This window comes from Neovison vison, chromosome 6, assembly GCF_020171115.1.
Source record: "Neovison vison isolate M4711 chromosome 6, ASM_NN_V1, whole genome shotgun sequence".
Taxonomy (NCBI): Eukaryota; Metazoa; Chordata; class Mammalia; order Carnivora; family Mustelidae; genus Neogale; species Neogale vison.
Window position 1 is genome coordinate 116,992,359 of NC_058096.1, and position 23,547 is coordinate 117,015,905.

At 35.7% G+C, this 23,547-nt stretch overlaps 1 protein-coding gene across 1 annotated transcript in view; it reads right to left on the minus strand.

The window, feature by feature from the left end:
- Positions 1 to 7,262: 7,262 nt before the first annotated feature.
- PPP1R2 (protein phosphatase 1 regulatory inhibitor subunit 2) overlaps positions 7,263 to 23,547 on the minus strand; it is a 29,830-nt gene continuing 13,545 nt past the window's right edge. The window contains exons 3-6 of the mRNA XM_044252044.1: positions 21,007 to 21,084; positions 20,276 to 20,370; positions 13,800 to 13,967; positions 7,263 to 10,066 (exon numbers count right to left, since the gene is read on the minus strand). Coding sequence (XP_044107979.1) covers positions 10,020 to 10,066; positions 13,800 to 13,967; positions 20,276 to 20,370; positions 21,007 to 21,084 — 388 coding nt within the window. The 3' untranslated portion in view covers positions 7,263 to 10,019. The remainder of the gene's footprint in view (positions 10,067 to 13,799; positions 13,968 to 20,275; positions 20,371 to 21,006; positions 21,085 to 23,547) is intronic.

The following is a 23,547-nucleotide window of genomic DNA, read 5'->3' on the forward strand; positions in this document are numbered from 1 at the left end:
GACCAACAGTGTACCCACTGTGGTAGTGAGCCAGTCACAACAGGAGGGCACATGCAGCCCACAAAGGGGAGCTCTTGATTCTGGTCATCAGGTCATCTGGGCTCCACAGGACTCCTACATAAGGTCAATCCTTCAAAACTAGGAAACATAGCTGATTTACTTTTTTTTTTTTTTTTAAGATTTTATTTATTTATTTGACAGATCACAAGTAGGCAGAGAGGCAGGCAGAGAGAGGAGGAAGGAAGCAGGCTCCCTGCTGAACGGAGAGCCCGATGGAGGTCTCAATCCCAGGATCCTGGGAATATGACCTGAGCCGAAGGCAGAGGCTTTAACCCACTGAACCACCCAGGCACCCTGCTGATTTACCTAATACATAGAAACAAATGCAGAGAGGTGGGCAAAATGAGAAGACAGAGGAACATGTTCCTAATAAAAGAACAAAACACCTCAGAAAAAGAACTAAATACAACAGAGATAAGCAATCTGTCTGATAAGGAATTCAAAGTAAAGGTCATAATGATACTGCACTGAGAACACACATGAACACAGAACTTCAAAAAAGGGATAGAAAATATAAAGAACTAATCAGAGCTGAATAATAACTAAAACGAAAAATACAATAGAGGGTATCAACAGCAGCTTAGAAGCTCTAGAAGAATGGATCAGTGATCTGGAAGACAGTGTACTGGCAATCACCCAAGCTGAACAATAAAGAGAAAAAAAGAATTAAAAAAAAAAATGAGGATAGATCTCTGGGCTAACATCAATCACACTAACATTCCCATTACAGGAATCCTAGAAGAGAAAGGAGCAGAAAACTTATTTGAAAAAACAGTATGTGAAAGCTCCCCTAACCTGGAGAGGGAAACAGACATCAAGGTCCAGGAAGTGCAGAGAGCCCAAACAAGATGTATCCAAAGAGGTCCATACAAAGACACATACTAATTATAATGTCAAAAACTAAAAATAGAGAATCTTAAAAACCGCAAGAGAAAAGCAACTAGTTATGTATAAGGGAAGACCTATAAGACTATCAGCTGACTTGTCCCAGGGAAGTTTGCAGGCCAGTAGGGAGTGGCTTGATATGTACTACAACCAACAGTACTCCAACTGGCAAGGTTATCAATGGCAATTAATTGAAGGAGAAATAGAGATTCCCCAACAAACAAAAGTTAAAGGAGTTCATCACTTCTAAACTGCCCCTACAAGAAATGTTGAAGGGACCTGTTTAAGCGGAAAAGAAAAGGTCAAAGCTAGAAGAAAATGATGAGAAAAAAATCTCACTGGCTAAAGCAAACATACAGTAAAGGTAAGTAGATCAACCACTTATAAAGCTGGTATAAAGATTAAATGACAAAAGTAGTAAGACCAACTATATCTACAATAATTAGTTATAGTATACATAAGATAAACTATGGACAATTTGACATCAATTACATAAGACCTGACTGGGGAGGAGTAAAAATGTAGTGCTTTTGGAATACATTTGAACTTGAGTGACCGCCAACTTAAAATAGACTGCTACATACACAGGGTGTTATATATGAACATCAACGTAACCACAAACCAAAAACCTGTAATATATATACAAAAAATAATAAAAAGGAATCCAAATATAATACTGAAAGAAAGTCACCAAGTCAGAAGGGAAGACAGCAAGAGAGAAACAGAGAATTACAAAAACAACCAAAACACAATCAATAAAATGGCAACAAAAGCACACACCTAAAATATATATATATATATTATATATTATATATAAATATATATTAATATATATATATATATTATATATATATATAATAATATATATATTCTGAGCAGAGAGCCCGATGTGGGGCTCGATCCCAGGACCCTGAGATCATGACCTGAGCCGAGGGCCGAGGCTTAACCCACTGAGCCACCTAGGTGCCCCCAAAATAGACTTTAAAACAAAGACTGTAACAAGAGACAAAGAAGGGTATTACATGATGATAAAGATATTGATCTAAAAAGATAGAATAATTTTCAGTATCTATGCACCCAAAAAGGAGCACCTAAATGTAGAAAGCAAATATTAACAGACATACAGGGTAAACTGTAATAGCAGGCAACTTTAACACCCCACTTAATCAGTGGTTAGATCATGCAGACAGAAAATCAGTAAGGAGGGATGCCTGGATGGCTCAGTCAGTTAAGTGTCTGCCTTTGGCTCAGGTCATGATCCCAGGTTCCTGAGATTGAGTCCCATGTTGGGGCTCCCTGTCTTTCCCTCTACCCCGCTTCCTGCTCATGCTCATTCTAATAAATAAATAAAATCTTTTAAAAAGGACAAAAAAAATCAATAAGGATATAGTGGTCTTGAATGGCAAATTAGACCAGATAGACTTAACAGATAATATACAGAGCATTCCATCCCCAAACAGCTGAATACACATTCAAGTACACAAGGAACATTCTCCATGATAGATCGTACTAGGCTACAAAATAAATCTCAATAACTTTAAGATGTAAATCATATCAAGCATCTTTTCTAACCACAACAGTATGAAACTAGAAATCAACTGCAAGAACAAAAAATGGAAAAAACAAAATACATGGAGGCTAAACAACAGGCTAATAAACAACCAATGGGTCAATGAAGAAATCAAGGAGGAAATAAAAAAAATACCAGAGGCAAGTAAAAATAGAAACATAGCATTCTAAAATCTGTGGGATGTAGCAAAAGCAATTCTACCAGGGAAGTTCATAACTTACAGACCTACCTCAAGAAACAAGAAAAATAAACAATCTAACCTTAATACCTAAAGGAACTAGAAAAAGAACAAAGCCCAAAGTTATTGGAAGGAAGAAAATAATAAAGATCAGGGTGGACATAAGTGAAAGAAAAACTGAAAAAGCAATATAAAAGATCAGTGAAAATAAGAGTCAGTTCTTTGAAACAACAAACAAAACTGATAAAACTTTAGCCAGACTCATCAAGGGAAAAAAAAAAAAACAACCCAGCTCAAAGTCAAAAATAAAGAAGTTACAACCAACACCACAGATATACAAAAGATTATGAGACTACTACAATTAGATGTCAACAAATTGAACAAAAGAAATGGATAAATTCCTAGAAACATACAATCTTCCAAGAATGAATCAGGAAGAAATAGAAAATCTAAACTGACTGATCGCTAACCATGAAACTGAGTCAGTAACAACAAAAAAACTCCCCACAAACAAAAGTCCTGAACTAGATGGCTTCATAGGTAAATTCTACCAAACATTTCAAAAATAATTAAACTATTTTAGAAAACTCAAGAGGAAGGAATGCTTTCAGATTTGTTCTATGAGGCTAACATTGCCCTAATACCAAAACTAGAAAGATACTATAAAAGTGAAATGTCCATGATGAATACTATCCATGATGTCCATCATGAATACTGATGCAAAAATCTTCAACAAAATATTAGCAAAGAAAATTCAACAATACATTCAAAGATTCATACAGCATGATCGTTTATTTCAGGGATGCAAAGATGGTTTAATATCTGCAAATCAATGTGATGTAAAACATTAACAAAATGAAGGATGAATATCATGATCATCTCAACAGATGCAGAAAAAGCATTAGACAAAATTCAATATTTATGATAAAAATTCTCAAAAAAGTAGATACAGAGGAAACAAACCTCAACATAATAATAGTCATTTATAACAAACCCAAAGTTAACATCACACTCAACAGTAAAAAGTTGAAAGCTTTTCCTCTAATATCAAGAACAAAACAAGAATGTCCTACCACTTTTATTCAACATAGTACTAGCAGTGCTAGCCAAAGCAATTAGACAAGTAAAGATATAAAAGCATCCACATTGGTAAGGAAGAAGTAGAACCGCCACAATTTGTAGATGACATGATACTATGTATGGAAAACCCTAAAGATTCCACACAACAAAAATATGAGAATAAATGATTTCAGTAAAGTTTCAAAATACAAATTATACACAAATATGCTGATTTCAATACACTATTAACTATCAGAAAGAGGAATTAAGAAACAATTCCATTGACAATTGCATGAAGAAGAATATAATGCACAGAAATAAATTTAACCAGGAGGTGGAAGCCCTATACTCTGAAAACTGTAAGATGCTGATAAAAGAAACTGAAGATGACATAAATAAATAGGTACACCACACTCGTGAATTGGAATACTACTAAAATGTCCATATTACCCAAAACAATCTATAGATTCAGTGCAATCTCTATCAAAATATCAGTAGCATTTTTCACAGAACTAAAATGAAGAATTTTAAAATTTGTGTGGAACCACAAGACACCCCAAATAGCCAAAGCAATGATGGGGAAAAAAAAAAAAAAGAACAAAGCTAGAGGCTAGAAGAACAATGCAACCAAATCACACTTCCAGATTTCTAATTATATTATAAAGCTTTAGTAACCAAAACAGTAGGATACTGACACACTTACAAATAGTGGCACACACAAAAAAGAAAAATCCACACAGTTCAAAAGAACAGAATAGAGAACCCACACTTACAGAGTTAATCTATGAAAAAGGAGGCAAAAATATACAGTGGGGAATATTCAATGAAACTATATCACTACTTATACCGTATTAAAAAAAAAACTCGGGGCGCCTGGGTGGCTCAGTGGATTAAGCCGCTGCCTTCGGCTCAGGTCATGATCCCAGTGTCCTGGGATCGAGCCCCACATTGGGCTCTCTGCTCAGCAGGGAGCCTGCTTCCCCTTCTATCTCTGCCTGACTCTCTGCCTACTTGTGATCTCTCTGTGTCAAATAAATAAATAAAATCTTAAAAAAAAAAAAAAAAACCTCAAAATGGACTAGGGAACTAAATGTAAGACTTGAAACTGTAAGACTCCTAAAAAAAAAAAAATAGGCAGTAAACTCCTGAACATCGGTCTTAGCGACAGATATATATATATTTTATTTCTCTCCTCAGGCAAGGGCAACAAAAGCAAAGATAAATAATTTTTTATATAGTGAAAGAAACCATGACCAAAATGTAAAGGTAACCTATGGAATTAAAGAAGATATTTATAAATCATGTATCTGATAAGGGAGTAATATCCAAAATATACAAAGAATTCATACAAATCAACACCAAAAAACCAATCAATCCAAAGAAAAAATAAGTAGAGAACCTAAATAAGCATTAATCCAAAGAAGACATACATATGGCCAACAGTCACAAGAAGGGATTCTCAATATCAGTAATTATCAGGAAAATACAAATCAAAAACACAGTAAGAAATCAACTCACACAAGTCAGAACGGCTAGTATCAAAAAGACAAGAACAACTTGTTCCATTGAGCACAGGGTGATATATCAAACTGTTGAATAACTATATTTTACACCTGAAACTAATATAACACTGTATGATAACTAATGGGAATTAAAATAAAAACTTAAAAAAATGAAATGGGAAAAAAAAAGAGAAGAACAAGTGTTGATGAGGATGTAGAAAAATGGAACCCTTATGCACTGTTGGTGGGAAGGTAAACTGGTACTGCCACTATGAATAACTATGGATAGTATGGAGGTTCCTCAAAATGTTAAAAATGTTAACACCAGATGTTTCACTTCTGGGTACTTACCTAAGAAAATGGAAACATGATTCAAAAATATATATGTATTCCTATGTTTACTTCAGTATTACTTACAATAGCCAACAAACATATGGGAAACAACCTATGTGTCCATCAATAGATGAACTGATAAAGATACAGTATATATACACAATGGAGTATTAATCAGCCATAAAAAAAAATCGTGCCATCTGAGACAAGATGAATGAACCTAGAGGGTATTATGCTAAGTGAAATAAGCCAACTACAAATACTGTGATTTCATATGTAGAATCTGAAAAACAAAACAAATGAACAAACAAAACAAAAACAGACTCATAAATATGGAGAATTGGTGGTTGCCAGCAGGGAGAACAGGTGGATGGGCAAAAGAGATGAAGTGGATTAAGAGGTACAAATTTCCAGTTATAAAATAGTAAATCACAGGGATGTAAAGTATAGCAACAGGGAAAACAGATAATAATATTGTAATAACAACGTATGGTGACAGATTGTAACTAGACTTATGGCAGTGATCACTTTGTAATGTATACATGGCAAATCACTATGTTGTATAGCTAAAACTAATAGAATACCATATGTCAACTTTATTTCAATTTTAAAAACATTAAAGTATATATATAAATATATAAAATATTAAAATACAGCAACCACATCAACCACATCTTTATCTGTCCCAGATATGTAATTTACCATTTCTTGCTAAGTTAGCCAAAAAATTATTTATTTACTTATTTGTTGAGGAAGGGGGAGTACACAAGCAGGGGAAGCAGTGGGCAGAGGGAGAAGTAGGCTTCCTGCTGAACAAGAAGCCCGATGCAGGACTCAATCCCAAGACCCTGGGATCATGACCTGAGCCAAAGACAGATGCTTAACCACTGGGCCACCAAGGCATCCCATAAGTCAGCAAAAAATTGAAGTCTTATTTTAACAAATTATATACCACCTACAGATACTGTGCACTTACAGCTACCAAGGCTTACCTCTTTTTTTTTTTAAAGATTTTATTTATTTATTTGAGAGAGAGATCACAAGTAGGCAGAGCAGCAGGCAGAGAGAGGGGGAAACAGGCACCCCGCTGAGCAGAGAGCCCGATGTGGGGCTCGATCCCAGACCCTGGGATCCTTCGGACCGAGCAGAAGGCAGAGGCTTTAACCCACTGAGCCACCCAGGCGCCCCCAAAATTACGGTTTCTTAAAAGATTTTATTTATTTGAGAGAGAGAACATGAGCAGAGTGAGGGGCAAAGGGAGAACCATGCTCCCCTCTCAGCAGGGAGCCTGATGCGGGGCTGAATCCCAGGACTCGGGGATCATGACCTGAGCCAAAGGCAGAGGTTTAACCCACTGGGCCACTCAGGTGCCCCAAGTCCTCCCTTTTACTTTCTTCCCCCTTTTTTTTTTTTTAAAGATTTTTATTTATTTATTTGACAGAGAGAGAGCAAGAGAAGGAACACAGCAGAGGGAGTAGGAGAGGGAGAAGCGGGCACCCTGCGGAGCAGCGAGCCAGATGTGGGGCTTGATCCCAGAACCCTGGGATCATGATCTGAGCCAAATCGAAGGCAGATGCTTAACCGACTGAGCCACCCAGGTATCCCACCAAGTTTTCAGTTTAAAACAAGAAATAAAAACTCAAAACACATAAAATATTCCTACAAGCACACAATGTTTATCAATAATCCAAATAAAGTTTATTTTTAAGGTGCAACTTCTAAGGAATTTTATGTATCTAAAAAAGCATGAATAAAAAACATAGTTGGTCTGGATTTGAATCCTGTCATTTAGCATTTGTGAGAGACTGAATAACTTGGCCAAGAGCTTTTTCCTCCCTACAAAGTATTACTAAGAATATTTGCTTTGTGTGATTGTTCTGAGGATCAGATAATAAAGACTGAGCACAATGATGGGCAAGAACAAGTAATAGTTTTCAAGAAATGGTAGTTCTTGTTACCATTTCTATAACAAAACAATTAGTTTGCCACAATATAGTCCAAGAACCTCTCATGGTATTCAGAACACGGGCCCAAGATAGGTGGGTAACAAGAAAATAAAACCCACAGGAAGAAAACTGTCATACTGCTATAGTTTCTTATAATGTGTTTACTAACCTAAAGTGGAAAAAATTATGAACATTTGGAGAAAATGGCACTTTCCTTCAATATTCAATTTAAAGTTATTAATATTTTAACAATCTTTCATACCATTATGTCTCAGATTTTAAAAAGCATCATTGCTCGATTTCAGACTGAAAAATGAACAAACAAAAAAAGATACTAGAAAAACTAAGAAGTGATGCTGACTAAAAACCCACCGTGGCTCGTGGCTAGAACTGAACACTGACAAGACAACTTTCTCCAAAGGAAGATCTAACTTGAATTATATTCATTTTTTTATACAGTCCAATAACATGTCAGTGAGGAACTCATGACACAAAAATGGTTTTACTCAATTACATAAGACTAAAATTCTATTGAGCATGTCATTTTTACATCTTACTCCTCTGATATAATTATGTACTTCCTGAAACCAGAAATGAGTGTTTGCCTTTGAGTTTGTAGAAAACAGCAAAACAAATCAGTTGTTAAAGGTCTTACCTTTTCTTCACTATATAGCAGCTATTTCTACAGAGTACATGCATACTTTCTTACAGCTCAAAATGAGAACACCAAGAACAGAAGTCCATGTGCATGAACATATGAATACACATATGTATCAACTTAAATTCCCCAAAGTGGATTTAAACCGGTAAGAATATTTCAACATTCTAAATTCAGAAAGCAAAAAGCAGACACAAACACTATTTTGTTTATAAATCAGAGGTGTAATGAGCTAGTAAGTTTCAGTCAGAATACTATACAGTTTAGAAGTACTCTGACTGGATCCCATTTAAAAAAAAAAAAAAAGTCATTCAAAATAAAAAGCACATTCTTCTAACAGCAAAGAATTCTCCCACTTTTTATTTATTTTGACATATTGGTATTTTCATAAACTTGCAAGTGGAAGATAAGCTGTTCAATAAAAGCCATTTCATATATACAATATACAGAAAATATTTTAAAAGTCTGTTCATATAATGAATTCTTTTGGTACTGACAAAAAAATTAAGATACAAATAATTGACGAGAAATGAAACTATCACTAAACTAACACAGGAACTGCACTTCATTTCAGGAAAAAAATCCAGATCTTACTGTGTTAGAAGAATAAAGCACATTTGTAGTATACATTATCATATTCCCTTAAAGCAGGGACTATTTAAAGTTTTTAAATTAGAAAGTGTTCAGGATTATTCTGTCTGTACATTCAGGAACTATCATATCACCGGTTACACACAATTCTCTCATCATGCAAAAAAACCTGCTAGCTGTTTTCTAAGGTCTAATCAAGTCAAACAACAAACTAATTATAGCAATTTAATTAGCAAGCTGCAAATCAGAGAGGTGTAGAAATTCCACAGCTGAATTGTATTTTCTGTCTATAGTATGGCTGCTGTTCAACTTTCTCCATACATTAGAAGAACTAATAGGCATTGATAGTCAAACATTTCATTATAGCAGCAAATGATAGAATATGTGAGAGAAAGAAGAGTTCCTAATTCCATGACCATCTTTATTACACTTTATAAAGGTAAAGAGCTGTCTGTGTATATGTGGAAAGAAGAAAGAAACAAAGGCAAGAGGTTAAGACAGGTATATAAAGGGAATGTTGAGACTGTATCAGAATTGTATTTATTTAAAAAACTGATCTGAAAGTCTGCCCATCGAGTGTACAAAAAACAGAGCAGATGTTACTGCGAGTTTAACCCGGTAATTTATTTGTGAAAAAAAGCTACTTTTGATGAGGAAAAAATAAATCCTGTCCTTGTAAACATAAAGAAACTCAAGGGGAATTTTAGAGATAGTAGGTCAGAAAATGCCAAGTTACTCTTATGATCCTTTTCAATTAAACAAACAAATCAAGTTGAAGACACATGTTAAAATACTGTTCAGACTGAATATTACCAGCTTATATAATCTGCTATTCCAACTGGATTACGATTAAAAAAAAAAACAAACCCACTCTTTATATAAGAGCTATCACATCTAGAAGTGAAGAAAATAAATTAGATCCCCCAAAAGATATTATTTTAACTTCTAAAGCATAAAAAGCTATATAATATACAAATTAACCAGTGTTCTTACAAAAGTAATGTAGTTTGGGACTGATGACATTATGCTATATTTGTGATGAAGTACTAGGCACAAGAATATATGTATCAATTAGGCATTTTCAGTCTAATTAGTCTTGAAAGTCATTTAATTCTTGGCAATATATAATAACTGGTACGCATTTTGGTACTTAAGTCATGAATTGTTGAGAACAAGAAGCAGTGTATTATAGGAACAGGGTCTGTATCTGACAATTACAGTGCTGAACAAATATTTTCTATGAACTCTGTGATTTGTTTTGCAGTTGGTCACTTGTAGTAGATCCTGCAAAAATAAAAGGAAAACAAGTCAATATAATTTATTGTGTATTGCCAACCTTGGAACTACCTGAGCTAAATTCCCCTTTTACTGCCATGGATAATAAATATAAAAACCTAAAAAACAAATAAGGTATATATGACGTAGGCTGATTAGTCTAACAAAATAATTAGTATACCTCCTAAATATTCTAAAGACCAAAACAAGAATATCTACTTGGTATTGGGACAAAAGGTTTCAGATTAAATATTTCTGTGAATAAATCACAAGTAGCAGATAAGACAACTCAAATATCCGAAGTTATTAAAAGATCTCAAAACAAGAAAATTATTTCCTTAGTATCTAAACACGCTACTTTTCTTTTTACAAAAACAGCAATAAAACAAATGAGGATCGGCAGAGGTTGGGGAGAGGAGGAGAATGACAATGTTCATAAGTAGTGGGCTACTGAGAACCTGGAGATTTTAAAAGCTGGTAAGTTTTGTTTTTTTTTTTAAGGGCTCAAAAAGAGTAGAATACAAATAAGGAACTGACTTCCCTAAGTCTGATTACAGAGTTTTTTCTATCCTTGTGGAATTGATGCTAAATAAGATATACTCCTGTGTAAAAAAGTATTTCTCCAAAGAAGAAAAAATAGGCACTGAGCTAACACAAATTTTAATAATTTATTTATTTATTTTAAAATATTTTATTTATTTATTTGACAGAGATCACAAGTAGGCAGAGAGAGAGGGGTAGGGGGAAGCAGACTTCCCACCGAGCAGAGAGCCTGATGCGGGGCTTGATGATCCCAGGACCCTGAGATCATGACCTGAGCTGAAGGCAGAGGTTTTAACCCACTGAGCCCCCCAGGTGCCCCTCATTACCCCAGGTGCCCCTCATTATATTTAAAAGAAAAAAATTTATTTATGTACTAAATGTGTGAAATCTAATATCTTACCAGCAATTACAGACAAACGACCAGGATTATTTTTCAAAAGTCATGACTTAAAGAAAAAGAACTCCACGGCACCTGGGTGGTACAATTAGTTAGGTGTTCAGTTCTTGATTTCAGCTCAGGCCATGATCTTAGGGTCATGAGATCAAGTCCTACATTGGGTCCACCCTCAGAGCAGAGTCTGCTTAAGACTCTCTCCCCATCTAACCCTCTTACACTGTTGGTGGGAATGCAAGTTGGTGCAACCACTTTTCACACTTTAGAAAACAGTGTGAAGATTCCTTTAAGAGGTTAAAATTAGAGCTACCCTATGACCTTGCAATTGCTCTACTGGGTATTTACCCCAGAGATACAGAGGTAGTGAGAAGAAGGGCCATCTGTACCCCAATCTTCAAAGCAGCAATGGTCACAATCGACAAACTGTGGAAAGAGCCAAGATGCCCTTCAACAGATGAATGGATAAAGAAGATATGGTCTATATATACAATGGAATATTATGCCTCCATGAGAAAGGATGAATACCCAACTTTTGTATCAACATGAATGGGAGTGGAGGAGATTATACTGAGTGAAATAAGTCAAGCAGAGAGTCAATTATCATATGGTTTCGCTTACTTGTGGAGCAAAAGGAATAACATGAAGAAAAGGAAAAGTGAACTGGGGGAAATCGGAGGGGGAGACAAACTGTGAGAGACTGTGGACTCTGAGAAACAAACAGGGTTTTGGAGGGGAGGAGGGTAGGGGTTAGGTGAGCCTGGTGGTGGGTAGTAAGGAGGGCATGTATTGCATGGAGCACTGGGTGTGGTGCATAAACAATGAATCTTGGAACACTGGGGGAAAAAAAAAAAGACTCCTCCTCTGCCTCTCCCCATCCCCTCAATAAACAAATAAATCTTAAAAAAAAAAATCCTTTTAATCTCTGACACAGTGTTACTGACGCAAATTTCCAGCAAATGAAGGACATTCCTTGTGCTCTGCCAGAGTCACCAAGAATTGGTGTTAAAAGTCTGAGCAGGAGCGCCAGGGTGGCTCAGTTGTTAAGTGTCTGCCTCTGGCTCAGGTTGTGATTCCAGGGTCCTGGGATCAAGCCCTGCCTCGGGCTCCCTGCTCAGTGGGAAGCCTGCTTCTCCTCCTCCCACTCCCCCTGCTTGTGTTCCCTCTCTCCTGGTGTCTCTGTCAAGTGAATAAAACCTTAAAAAAAAAGTCTGAGGAGAAACTGATGAAAAGTTATAACCAAAAGAACATTCACTTTGAATACATTAAAATAAATCACCAAGATATAGGTAAATGGGAAACAGAGACTGATTAGGGTATGTCACCTAAAAATGGATAATAAACTTTAAAAGAGGAAGAGGGAGACATGTAACACTAATTACTTAAAATGAAGTTTGTTCAGTTAAATATAAGCTAAAAAAAAAACAAAAAACAAAAACATGGTGAATAAAATGGAAGTGAAATGCTATACGAAACAAAAGGCAAAAGCTTAATAGGGAATAAAAAATATTATAGGGCGACTGGGTGGCTCAGTGGGTTAAGCCACTGCCTTCGGCTCAGGTCATGATCTCAGGGTCCTGGGATCGAGTCCCGCATCAGGCTCTCTGCTCAGCAGGGGGCCTTCTTCCCTTCCCCTCTCTCTGCCTGCCTCTCTGCCTGCTTGTGATCTCTCTCTGTCAAATAAATAAATAAAATCTTTAAAAAAAAAAATATTATAATTAGGGTATTAAATGAGACAGTCATTAGGTTCTATCACAGAATCCTTCATACTTCATATATGCGCACCAAAACAATAATATATACTATATATATAATTATAATATATAATATATAATATATATTATATATAATATATATATAGTGATTTACTTTCTTAAGACTTAACCATCTGAGGCACAACAAATAAAGATACGTCTCCAGTTTTCAAGTACAAAGCATTAGTTTTCAAGTACAAAGAGTAGGTAAATGGGCACAAAATCTGCATTAGCAGTACAGAAGATTCATCTTCATTAAATACCAGAATTTAATTAACAAAATAAACTCTACTAACTATGATGGATTAACAGTTGGCAGGTTGCAAGGGCTGACTGTCCAAGACTTAAAAACAAAAATCAGACAAGCAGGGACGCCTGGGTGGCTCAGTTGGTTAAGCAGCTGCCTTTGGCTCAGGTCATGATCCCAGTGCCCTGGGATCGAGTCCCACATCAGGCTCCTTGCTCCGCAGGGAGCCTGCTTCTCCCTCTGACTCTGCCTGCCACGCTAACTGTGCTCGCTCTTGCTCGCTTATTCTCTCTCTCTCTGACAAATAAATAAAATCTTAAAAAAAAACAAACAAAAAAAACTCCCCCCCCCAAAAAATCAGACAAATATTTTTGTCAATCCAGTAGTCAAAAGAGTCAACATCGGAAAGATATGACATACTCTACTTGAAAGGATGTTAAGAACAAATTTTCCAAATTAAAAGCGTTCTTCTTTTAGAAAGTTTAAACCTTAATTTAGATTGGTGTGACAGATAGAATACAATCTGAAACATCAAAAACAAAATACTGCTTAATGTGAAGACAAACATCACTGCTTAAGCTAAGTAAACAAAACCCCCATATACATATGGTCTTAAATCAAAACAACTCTGGGCATAAAAACTTTATTTTGATATTGGCCACAGGGGCTGAGATTTTAGAAAGTTTGGCATAATAAATTTAAGTGAATTTCAAAAAAATTTTCTGAGCTTCTCCAAACATGTAAAGCAAAATAAGTTAGGCACAAAGAACTACAAGAGTCTCCATGAAAATTTCAGAAACATCTAACCTTGATTTAACTCTTCCGTGTTCATGCTTTCTTCAGCTGCAGTCTCTGACATTTCTTCATCTTCCTCATCATCATGTAGGTCTTTTGAAATTAATTGTCTAGCTAATTTAATATTCAGTCCTTCATTGTAGTGAAGCTTCCTTTTCATTTCAAACTGTCGCTTTTTTTCTGTAAGATACAAAAAGTAGGCTTAGGAAGTCTTTAACTCAAAGATTAGGAAAATCTTTTTGGTAAATAAACTATTATTGGGGGTGTCCTGGGGGGCTCAATCAGTTAAGCAGTTAAGCATCTGCTTCAGCTCAGGTCCTGGGATCCAGGGTAAGGCTCTCTGTTCAGTGGGAAATTTGCTTCTCCCTTTCCCTCTGCCCCTCTCTTCTCCTCGTGTGCACGCTCTCTCAAATAAGTAAAATCTTTAAAAAAAAAAACAAAACAACTTTGGGGGATCTGAGTGGCTCAGTGGGTTAAACCTCTGCCTTTGGCTCAGGTCATGATCTGAGGGTCCTGGGATCAAGCCCCGCATCGGGCTCTCTGCTTGGCAGGGAGTCTGCTTCCTCCTCTCTCTCTGCCTGCCTCTCTGTCTACTTGTGAACTCTGTCTGCCAAATAAATTTAAAAAAACAAAACAAAACAAAAAAACCTTATTGGAACATGATTGTGCTCATTTGGTTCTATAATGCTTATAGCAGAGTCGAGTAGGTGCAATCAAGACCACATGGGCCGTAAGACCTAAAATATTTAGGTTTTTTTTTTTTTTTACATAAAAACCTAAATCTGGCCTTTTACAGAAAATCTGCACACCTCTGCTTTTAGATGGTTCAAGTACATCTTACTAGGAAAACAGGACATAAGAAAAATCTCCAGAAAGAGTTGAAAACGAGCTACATTTGGTTAAAAGGTGTAAAAAAGCTTTTTTTTTTTTAAAAACAAGGTTGAAAAACAAGCTATGTACACCATGTATATGTCATTTAAAAAGTCTGCATGCATGTATATACATATGCACAGAAAATAAGACTCAGCAATTAGCATGCTTAACTTCGAGTCAATGAACTGTGGGGTATCCTTAGTATTTTCAAGTCTTCCAGTTTTATAATTACAAATTCCCTGAAAAATTCTTTTTAGCAGGGTGCCTGGGTAGCTCAGGCACTTGAATATCTCTGCCTTTGACCCAGGTCATGATCCCAGGGTCTTGGGATCGAGTCCCTCATGGGGCTCCCTGCTCAGCCAGGAGCCTGCTTCTCCCCCTACCTCTCCCCGCTACTTGTACTCTCTCTCTCTCAAATAAAGTCTTCAAAAAAAGAATTCTTATTAGCAAATAAATAAATAAAAATTTTCATTATCCATGAAGAAACTGCAGTGATTTTAAACACTGCTACTTAAAACGTAACCTCATTCCCAGAGTAATTTTAAGAAAAAGCTGTTATAAGGCACAGTGAAGTAATCCTAGATTATTCTTTCATTTACAGTGTTCACCACAGAAACACAGGTCAGCAGCAAATCAACGTAACTGATCATATTTTATTAACAGCATTTAAAGACTGATTATTTCTGTAGAAATAGTTATAGACGTAAATAAAAGGGGGATGACATAAAATTGCCACCTGTTTGTCAAACAAGAGCATTAAAATTCATTTATCATAGTTTTATTATATTCATGAAAGTATTTTAATGCAAAAAGCATAGAGAAATCTCTGCATAAGGCTATTCAAAGTACTTTCTGAATCTCCTTTAATTCCCTCTCAGTTTTTATAACCATCTATACTCACAGATGACTTATACTTAAATTTGTTTCAAAAGCAGGCATTTATCGTTCTTTTCAGCCTCTATTTGGGTTGGGAAAAGGAAAGTTCTGAGACCACCAACTCAGTATTCCATAAACATTTGTTCCAAATGACCAAGATCTTGCCAGGCATCTTTCTTCTTCTCTACTTATGAATTACTTTTGTGATTTGTCTTACTGTTTGAGAATACCATATGGTAGAGGGAAGTAAAATTGAAAAAAGAGGGCAATAAAAAGACCAAATCCTCATGATTTAATTTTTAGTGATGCCTTTCAAGTATTCAAATGATGTAAAAACCAATGTTGAAAAACAAACAAAAAAATGGTTTTACATGGGACGCCTGGGTGGCTCAGTTGGTTATGCTGCTGCCTTCGGCTCAGGTCATGATCCCAGGGTCCTGGGATTGAGTCCCATCCACATCGGGCTCCTTGCTCGGCAGGGAGCCTGCTTCTCTTGCTGCCTCTGCCTGCTTGTGTGTACTCTATCTCTCTCTGGCAAACAAATAGAATCTTTAAAAAAAAAAATGGTTTTACAAACTTCCAGGGACCAAATAAATAAGTCATGGAGATGTAAAGTACAACTCAGGGAGGATAGTCAATAATACTGTAATAACACTGCTCATTATATGGTGACAGATGGGGACTATACATATGATAAACACTGAATAATGTACAAAATTGTTTGATCAATACATTGTACATCTGAAAACCAATGTAACATCAATCGTATTTCAATAATGAATTTAAAAAAATGGTTCTGATTGCCTCCGGTACTGCAATACTCACTCAGAATTTAACCATTAATATATTTTTTAAAGATTTTATTTTTATTTATTTGACAGACAGATCACAAGTAGGCAGAGAGGCAGGCAGCACAGAGCAAAAGGAAGGGAAGCAGGCTCCCTGCTGAGCAGAGAGCCTGATGTTGGGGCTCAATCCCAGGACCCCTGGGATCATGACCTGAGCTGAAGGCAGAGGCTTTAACCCACTGAGCCACCCAGGCACCTAACCATTAATATTTTATGATTTTATAATTTTTTCTAGAAAATTTTCTAAAAATAACTCCTGTATTTTTCTATATGATGCTTTTTCACTTACTATATAGTTACAATTTCCGTATGTTCGCCCAGGCAAGGTTCAGTTTATGCCCACCATCTGAGGAAGTACAATATGACCCTTTCTTTCGTGCTAAAATGATTCAGAGTTTAGACAATTAGGTATATGAAGATATAGTAAAAAATTCCGCCATGTACATAGCAGATTTTTTTTTTTTTAAAGATTTTATTTATTTATTTGAGAGAGAGACAGTGAGAGAGAGCATGAGCAAGGAGAAGGTCAGAGGGAGAAGCAGACTCCGCATGGAGCTGGAAGCCCGATGTGGGACTCGATCCCAGGACTCCGGGATCACGACCAGAGCCGAAGGCAGTCGTGCAACCAACTGAGCCACCCAGGCGTCCCCATAGCAGATTTATATAACTTTTAAATGGTTATAAGGTATTGAGTGACTATTTAATCCTCTATTCTTGGGGAAAAATTTCTAACCTCCACGTATTTTCATGTTTTTATACACATACATTCTGTGCTTTGTTTCTATTATTTTCTCAATATAAACCAGTGTTTTTTAAAAATTGTTTATGAGGATTCTTTAATGGGTATTTAAAAAAAATATTTTATTTATTTATTTGACAGAGAGAGAGATCACAAGGAGGCAGAGAGGCAGGCAGAGAGGGGGGAGGTCCTCCCCGTTGAGCAGAGCGCTCGATGCGAGGCTCCATCCCAGGACCCTTGGGACCATGACCTGAGTCGAAGGCAGAGGCTTTAACCCACTGAGCCACCCAGGCGCCCCCTTTAATGGGTGTGTTTAAAAAAATGAAATAAAACAGAATAAACTGGAATGCATTACACATAATAAAGGTGAGTACTGTTTTGTAAAATTTTTCTTTTTATAATTTTGCATACATATGTAACATGTAGGACTTAGTCAATAATGTTTACAAAACATTGGAATAGACTCTGGGAAACTGAATTCCTAGATCAAAGGGTATCATTTTCTTTTAAAACTTCTGGCTCATATTTGCCATACTGCTCTCCAGAAAAGCCAAACCATTTTCATGCCCACCAACAGTACATAAATAACTTATTTCTCCACATTTACACCCAAAGAAACTCATTCTTTTTAACTTTTGTTGATCTGAAAGGAAAGAGACCATGATGCTGTGTGTTTATTTATGTACTATGTAGGTACTATGTATGTATGTATGTATGTAGGCTCCACCCTGAGTCTGGAGCTCAAAGCAGGGGTTGAACTGACAACCCCGAGATCAAGACCTGAGCTGAGATCAAGAGTCAGCTGCTAAACCAACTGAATCACCAAGGTGCCCCCATGATGCTGTTTTAATTTACAGTTTTTTATTCCTAGAAGTTGACATTATAGTATTTCTCTCTGATGAATAATATTTACAGTCTAAGAAAATTATTTCTTTTTAATCCTAAGAGATGCTGAACTTGGTTTTGTTATACTTTATAATTTTAGAATACTCAAAATGCTTTATATAAGTTTAAAATATACAATATATTCATTTTGTAGAAAAAGGCTAATACAAGTGTTCTCAATCTTCTTTAACTATTTATATTCATTTTACCTGTAATCCTTGTATGATAGAGCAACATACTACGAAGAGCACAAGGATGTTAAGATTTTAGGCCTAGTTCTAACAATAATCAACTCTCCATGTAAACTTCACAAGCAAATTCCCTTTTTTATACTTTTTTTTAAACTATTCTATAAAATAACAGAGAATATACCAATTATTTAAATCATTAAAAGTTATTTTTTACTGAATACATACAATATGATAGAATCAGAGTTAAGTGATTTAAATTCTTTATATCATTTAGTACTCACAATACCTCTGAATATTTTTATAGATCCCAATTTGAAATGAAGAAACTGAGGCTCAGAGAAATTACAAATTAGACACCTGACATACCTGGAGTACAAACTGGTATATCTGACTCCACAGCCAATATCTTAATTGGTATACTATAAGTTACAAGATATAATTTTTTCCAAGAATTTCTATCAGTAAATAAGGACTTTCAGATATGTATTTTTTTTGTTTGTTTAAAAGCAATAAATAGGGGCGCCTGGGTGGCTCAGTGGGTTAAAGCCTCTGTGTTCGGCTCAGGTCATGGATCCCAAAGTCCTGGCCTCGAACCCCACATCAGGCTCTCTGCTCCGCAGGGAGCCTGCTTCCTTCTCTCTCTCTGCCTGCCTCTCTGCCTACTTGTGATCTCTGTCAAATAAATAAATAAAAATATTTTTAAAAAATAAAATAAAAGCAATAAACACCCATAGGAGTCAGTAACTCTATTGGGACTTGACTTTTGAACGTGTAACCAAATTGTTCCCCCTGCTGGCTAATTCACGGAACTACAATCTGAGGGGGGGGAATCCTTCAATGAAAACTGACAAGATAGGCTAATAACAAATTCCTGTTCTCAATAGATCATGTTTTTAAGAGAATAATGAGGAAACCAGCTCCAGAAACAACTTATATTTAAAACAATTTTCAAGGGTCTTTGTAATTTATTTTTGGATAAGTTAGGAAATCACTGAGGAGACAAGACCTACAATATAACTTGGGATTAGTCTACATGTACTTTTTTTGGTCTCATACAACAATTAGGCTCAGACCATCATAATTTGTTGAATAAGCTATATTCTGAAGATGACAGGAGTAGCAAATTATACCTTAGGAGCTACACCTGACAAAGATTCTGACCACTAACTAGCAAATATTCAGAATCCAGATGAAGTTTCTGAACTTCTTAACGTCCACATTTCAAGGCTTCAAGTACACCACTAACTCTTTTTCTTTTTTGTGAAGGTGTGTTTCTGTTTTTCTTGCATCTTTTTTCCTATACCTACGCTTGGTTTTTCCTTTTAAAACTAGTTTTAAAAAACTATATAAACAATTTTAATTCTTGAAAAGACTGTACATTCACATGGTTCAAAGAGTGTAAAAAGCAACAAGATAAAATACCTTCCTTTTCCTCTTACCTCCACAGATAACCACTGTTACTTGAAATAACAAAAACCATGAGTAAGTAGCAATATAACTGTTTGTGTACTGTATGGACTACAAGAGCCTCTTCAAACCCTGCTGAGAAGGCTCTTTTATCTTCTTGCATATGACATTACTGTTCTTTTTTGATTCAATGGGACCTAAAAAAGATCACTCTACATCTGACCATCTTGGTTCATCTGGTAAGTTTCACTACTGTTTTAAAACAGAAAAAGCACAAGCAATTGGTAAATTAGCTCTTACTGCTATCCATTTTAAGATCATCCAAACACTCACTGACACCAAAAGCATTACTATTTACTGAGCATCTACCCTGTATCAAACAGTAAAAAAGAAGAAAGAAGTACAAAGAAAGAAACTGTAATTACTTAAAAAATGATAATACTTTCCCAAATTCTTGAAATCAAGGAAGGTGGTATGTGTGTGCAGGGGTAGGGAAACTGTTATCCACTAAACCCATGTAAGTAGAATCTGAATTATAAATATGTTGCTCCCTAACCTCCCACCATCCATTTCCCCAAAAGGAAAACCACTTGAAAACCTTCAAATAATGAATTTATTTAAGCAAAAATTATTAGCACAGTGCTGAAAGCAGTAAAGGAAATCAACTACCTTGTTCTTCAGGTGAGAGGTCACTATCCTCATCTTCACTGCTTGCTTGTTCATGAACCCGATACTTTGGCTCTGAGCCTTCAGCAGCAGCTAATCTACACAACAATCATTTACAAAGAAATCAACACTGTGATATTCTTTTATTGAGTGTCTCATTCATTCAACTCTTGAGCCTTATAAAAACATTTAAAGATCATTACTATGCCAGCTATAACCTGATGAGGAAAATAAAAAGCAAGAAAGTGGGAATGAGCATAGAAATCAGTAAGCAATAAGAACAGTTGAAGGTGAAAGAAATCAATGAACAGCAAAGAAATAGAGTTTTTGTTTATGAACCCAGTTATTTTTGTGTAATCTCTAGGTGTAGACCCAATGTGGGGGCTCAAACTCACAACACTTAATAAGAGTCGCATGCTTTTCTGACTGAGCCAGCCAGATGTACCATCTTACTTTAAAACATAGGATATTAAAAACACCACCAACAAAAATAAAAAAGCATAGGGGACTGACACAAGGAATCTGTGTACCAGGCTCTAGTACTCTTTCTGCTACCTGTATACTTTGATTTTAATCTAGAAACAAGACTATAAAAGTTGCTATGAGAAATCCAAATAAACTTAGCTCATGCTTTTTTACATTTGTACAAGTACAGCAGAATGCCTTTAACTCTGCACAATTAAAAACAAGTGAAAATGTGTAAGTGAAAATACTTTAAAGTCATCAGTACTTACTTCTTAGCTAAGATATCTGGGGTCAAGGTTTCATTGGTTTCTGAATCACTCAGTGCATCTTCATCATCACCTACCATACTAGAATGAAAAGCACATTATAATTAATACTTAAACCATAATTTTTCAAGCAGAAAAATAAGGTAGAGAACCATAATTCTATTGATTAAGTTACAGTATCAACATATTTATAGCTCTGTTGTTCTATCTGAGGTTTAATTTAATTTTATTTTTTAAAAGATTTTATTTATTTGACACAGAGAGCACAAGCAGGGGGAGAAGCAGTGGGAAAGGGAGAAGCAGGCTCCCGTTTGAGCAGAAACCTGATACAGGGCTTGATCCCAGGACCCCGGGATCCTGACCTGAGCCAAAGGCAGATGCTTAACCAACTGAGCCATCCAAGTATCCGGAAGCTTAATTTCAAATTGTTTCTATTCCATGCAAGTTTTTGAAAATACAGCACCAATCAAGAAAACCCTCCAAATGACTTTAAAAAACCACTACTGTGACCATGAAAATAAATATTAAGAACTTGTATCATTTGTAAAAAATTTAGAAACTTCAATTATTCTATCCAGTGAGAGGGAACAAATATGTAGGAAAACAAAACTCCAAAACCACTGTCTGGTTTTAGAAGAAGACAAAAACAAATGATCCATGCAGACATAAGGCTAGGTAAAATACCATAATTAGATCCTAAAGATCTAATTCAGGGCTTTTAAAAGCTATTAGCTTTCCCAATCTATCATCTAATATAAAATTTTCTCCCCACTTAATTGCAAACATGAGCATATTTAATTCTGAGGCCACTGAAAGGTATATAAAAGCAGAAGTCACCTATATTAAAAAAAAATACTGATTTATATCCTTCCTGGTTAGTTGAAGAGACAAGTTAAAAAAGTGCTATAGTTTTGATGATGCATTTTTTTCCATGGGAGGTTATCAATTTGTAGAATTGACAACTCTATATTATAAAATTTATAGGCAAATTATATTTATGTGTGTGTATATACATACACATGTATATATAAAAGCATTAATAACTTCTGTATATTAAAGTGTGAAATTCTTAGATAGTATAACACGATCTTTCTATAAAAAGCATCCTCTTCTACTAAACAAAACTCTTAAAAAAAAGGGCCATGAAAGAAACTGGTAAAATTGAGCACTAAATTGATAAAAGCTGAGTACATGTACCTGTACATACATAAAGCTTCAATTACTTAGGAACCAAATAACTTTGGAAACTCCCAGAGGAAGGATATGGGTAAGGTAAAGGGGAAAAAAAAGTACCAGATAAATACCAGTCACATTTATTATATTTTAAAGATAAACAATCTAAAAATAATGCCCACAACTTTTTCAGTTATGTTCAATTTTAATTCTTGTCAGATAGGTATTTCCAACCAACAGATAAGGAAGGAATGTCTATCTACCACCATTACTGAAAAGGAAAAAAGCCCTGACCGTGGCTTCTGGCACAATAAAAGGTTTAAGGTAGGTTTTAAAATATATCCTTGGGGGGCCTGGGTGGCTCAGTCGTTAAGCGTCTGCCTTTAGCTCAGGTCATGGTCCCAGCGTCCTGGGATCGAGCCCCACACTGGGCTGCTTGCTCTGCGGGAAGCCTGCTTCTCCCTCTCTCACTACCACTGCTTGTGTTCCCTCTCTCACTGTGCCTGTCTGACAAATAAATAAATTTTTTTAAAAAAGTAAAAAAAAAAAAAAAAATTCTTGTAATTAGGAGAAAAACAAGGGTATAAGCTTTTCATAAATGTTATGTCCATTTCTTCCCTCAAGCCTTATTAGTGTTCCGAGTTTTGGCACCTGTACCTATTTCATTATTTCTGCCTTTATCAAAATCTTCATACTTATCCTTGTTTTTACTGTTTTTGCTATCAACAAGGTGTAAGTTATCTCAACTTACTTTCCAAAGTTTTCATCCACTGATTTGAAATACAGACTTCCTTAACTCTATTTTAACAGTAACTCCTGGATTTATGTTACCTTCCTTCATAGACCAAATATTTCATTCCTGGAAATCTTTTTCAATACAAATTAAGGCACAGTCTGAATTAGGTATTTCTATTACTTAGAATCTCTATCTTCTCATAATGCTTCCTGGTACATTATTTTTGTCTTCATACTAATTACTGCCACACACTATAATTTTATAATTCATTAAAAAAATTTTGGAAGGCAAAAGCTGCCAATAATCACAATGTAATTATCTGAACTATAATGTTACATAAGTTTAAAAATAAGGACATGTAACAATAGTAATGACCACTTGTCTTTGAATGGGTTTAAAAAAGCTGAAGTCAAAAAAAAGAAAAAAATGGGGCGCCTGGGTGGCTCAGTGGGTTAAGCCTCTGCCTTCGGCTCAGGTCATGGTCCCAGGGTCCTGGGATCGAGCCCCGCATCGGGCTCTCTGCTCTGCAGGGAGCCTGCTTCCTCCTCTCTCTCTGCCTGCCTCTCTGCCTACTTGTGATCTCTGTCAGATAAATAAAGAAAAAATCTTTAAAAAAAAAAAGCTGAGGTCATCCC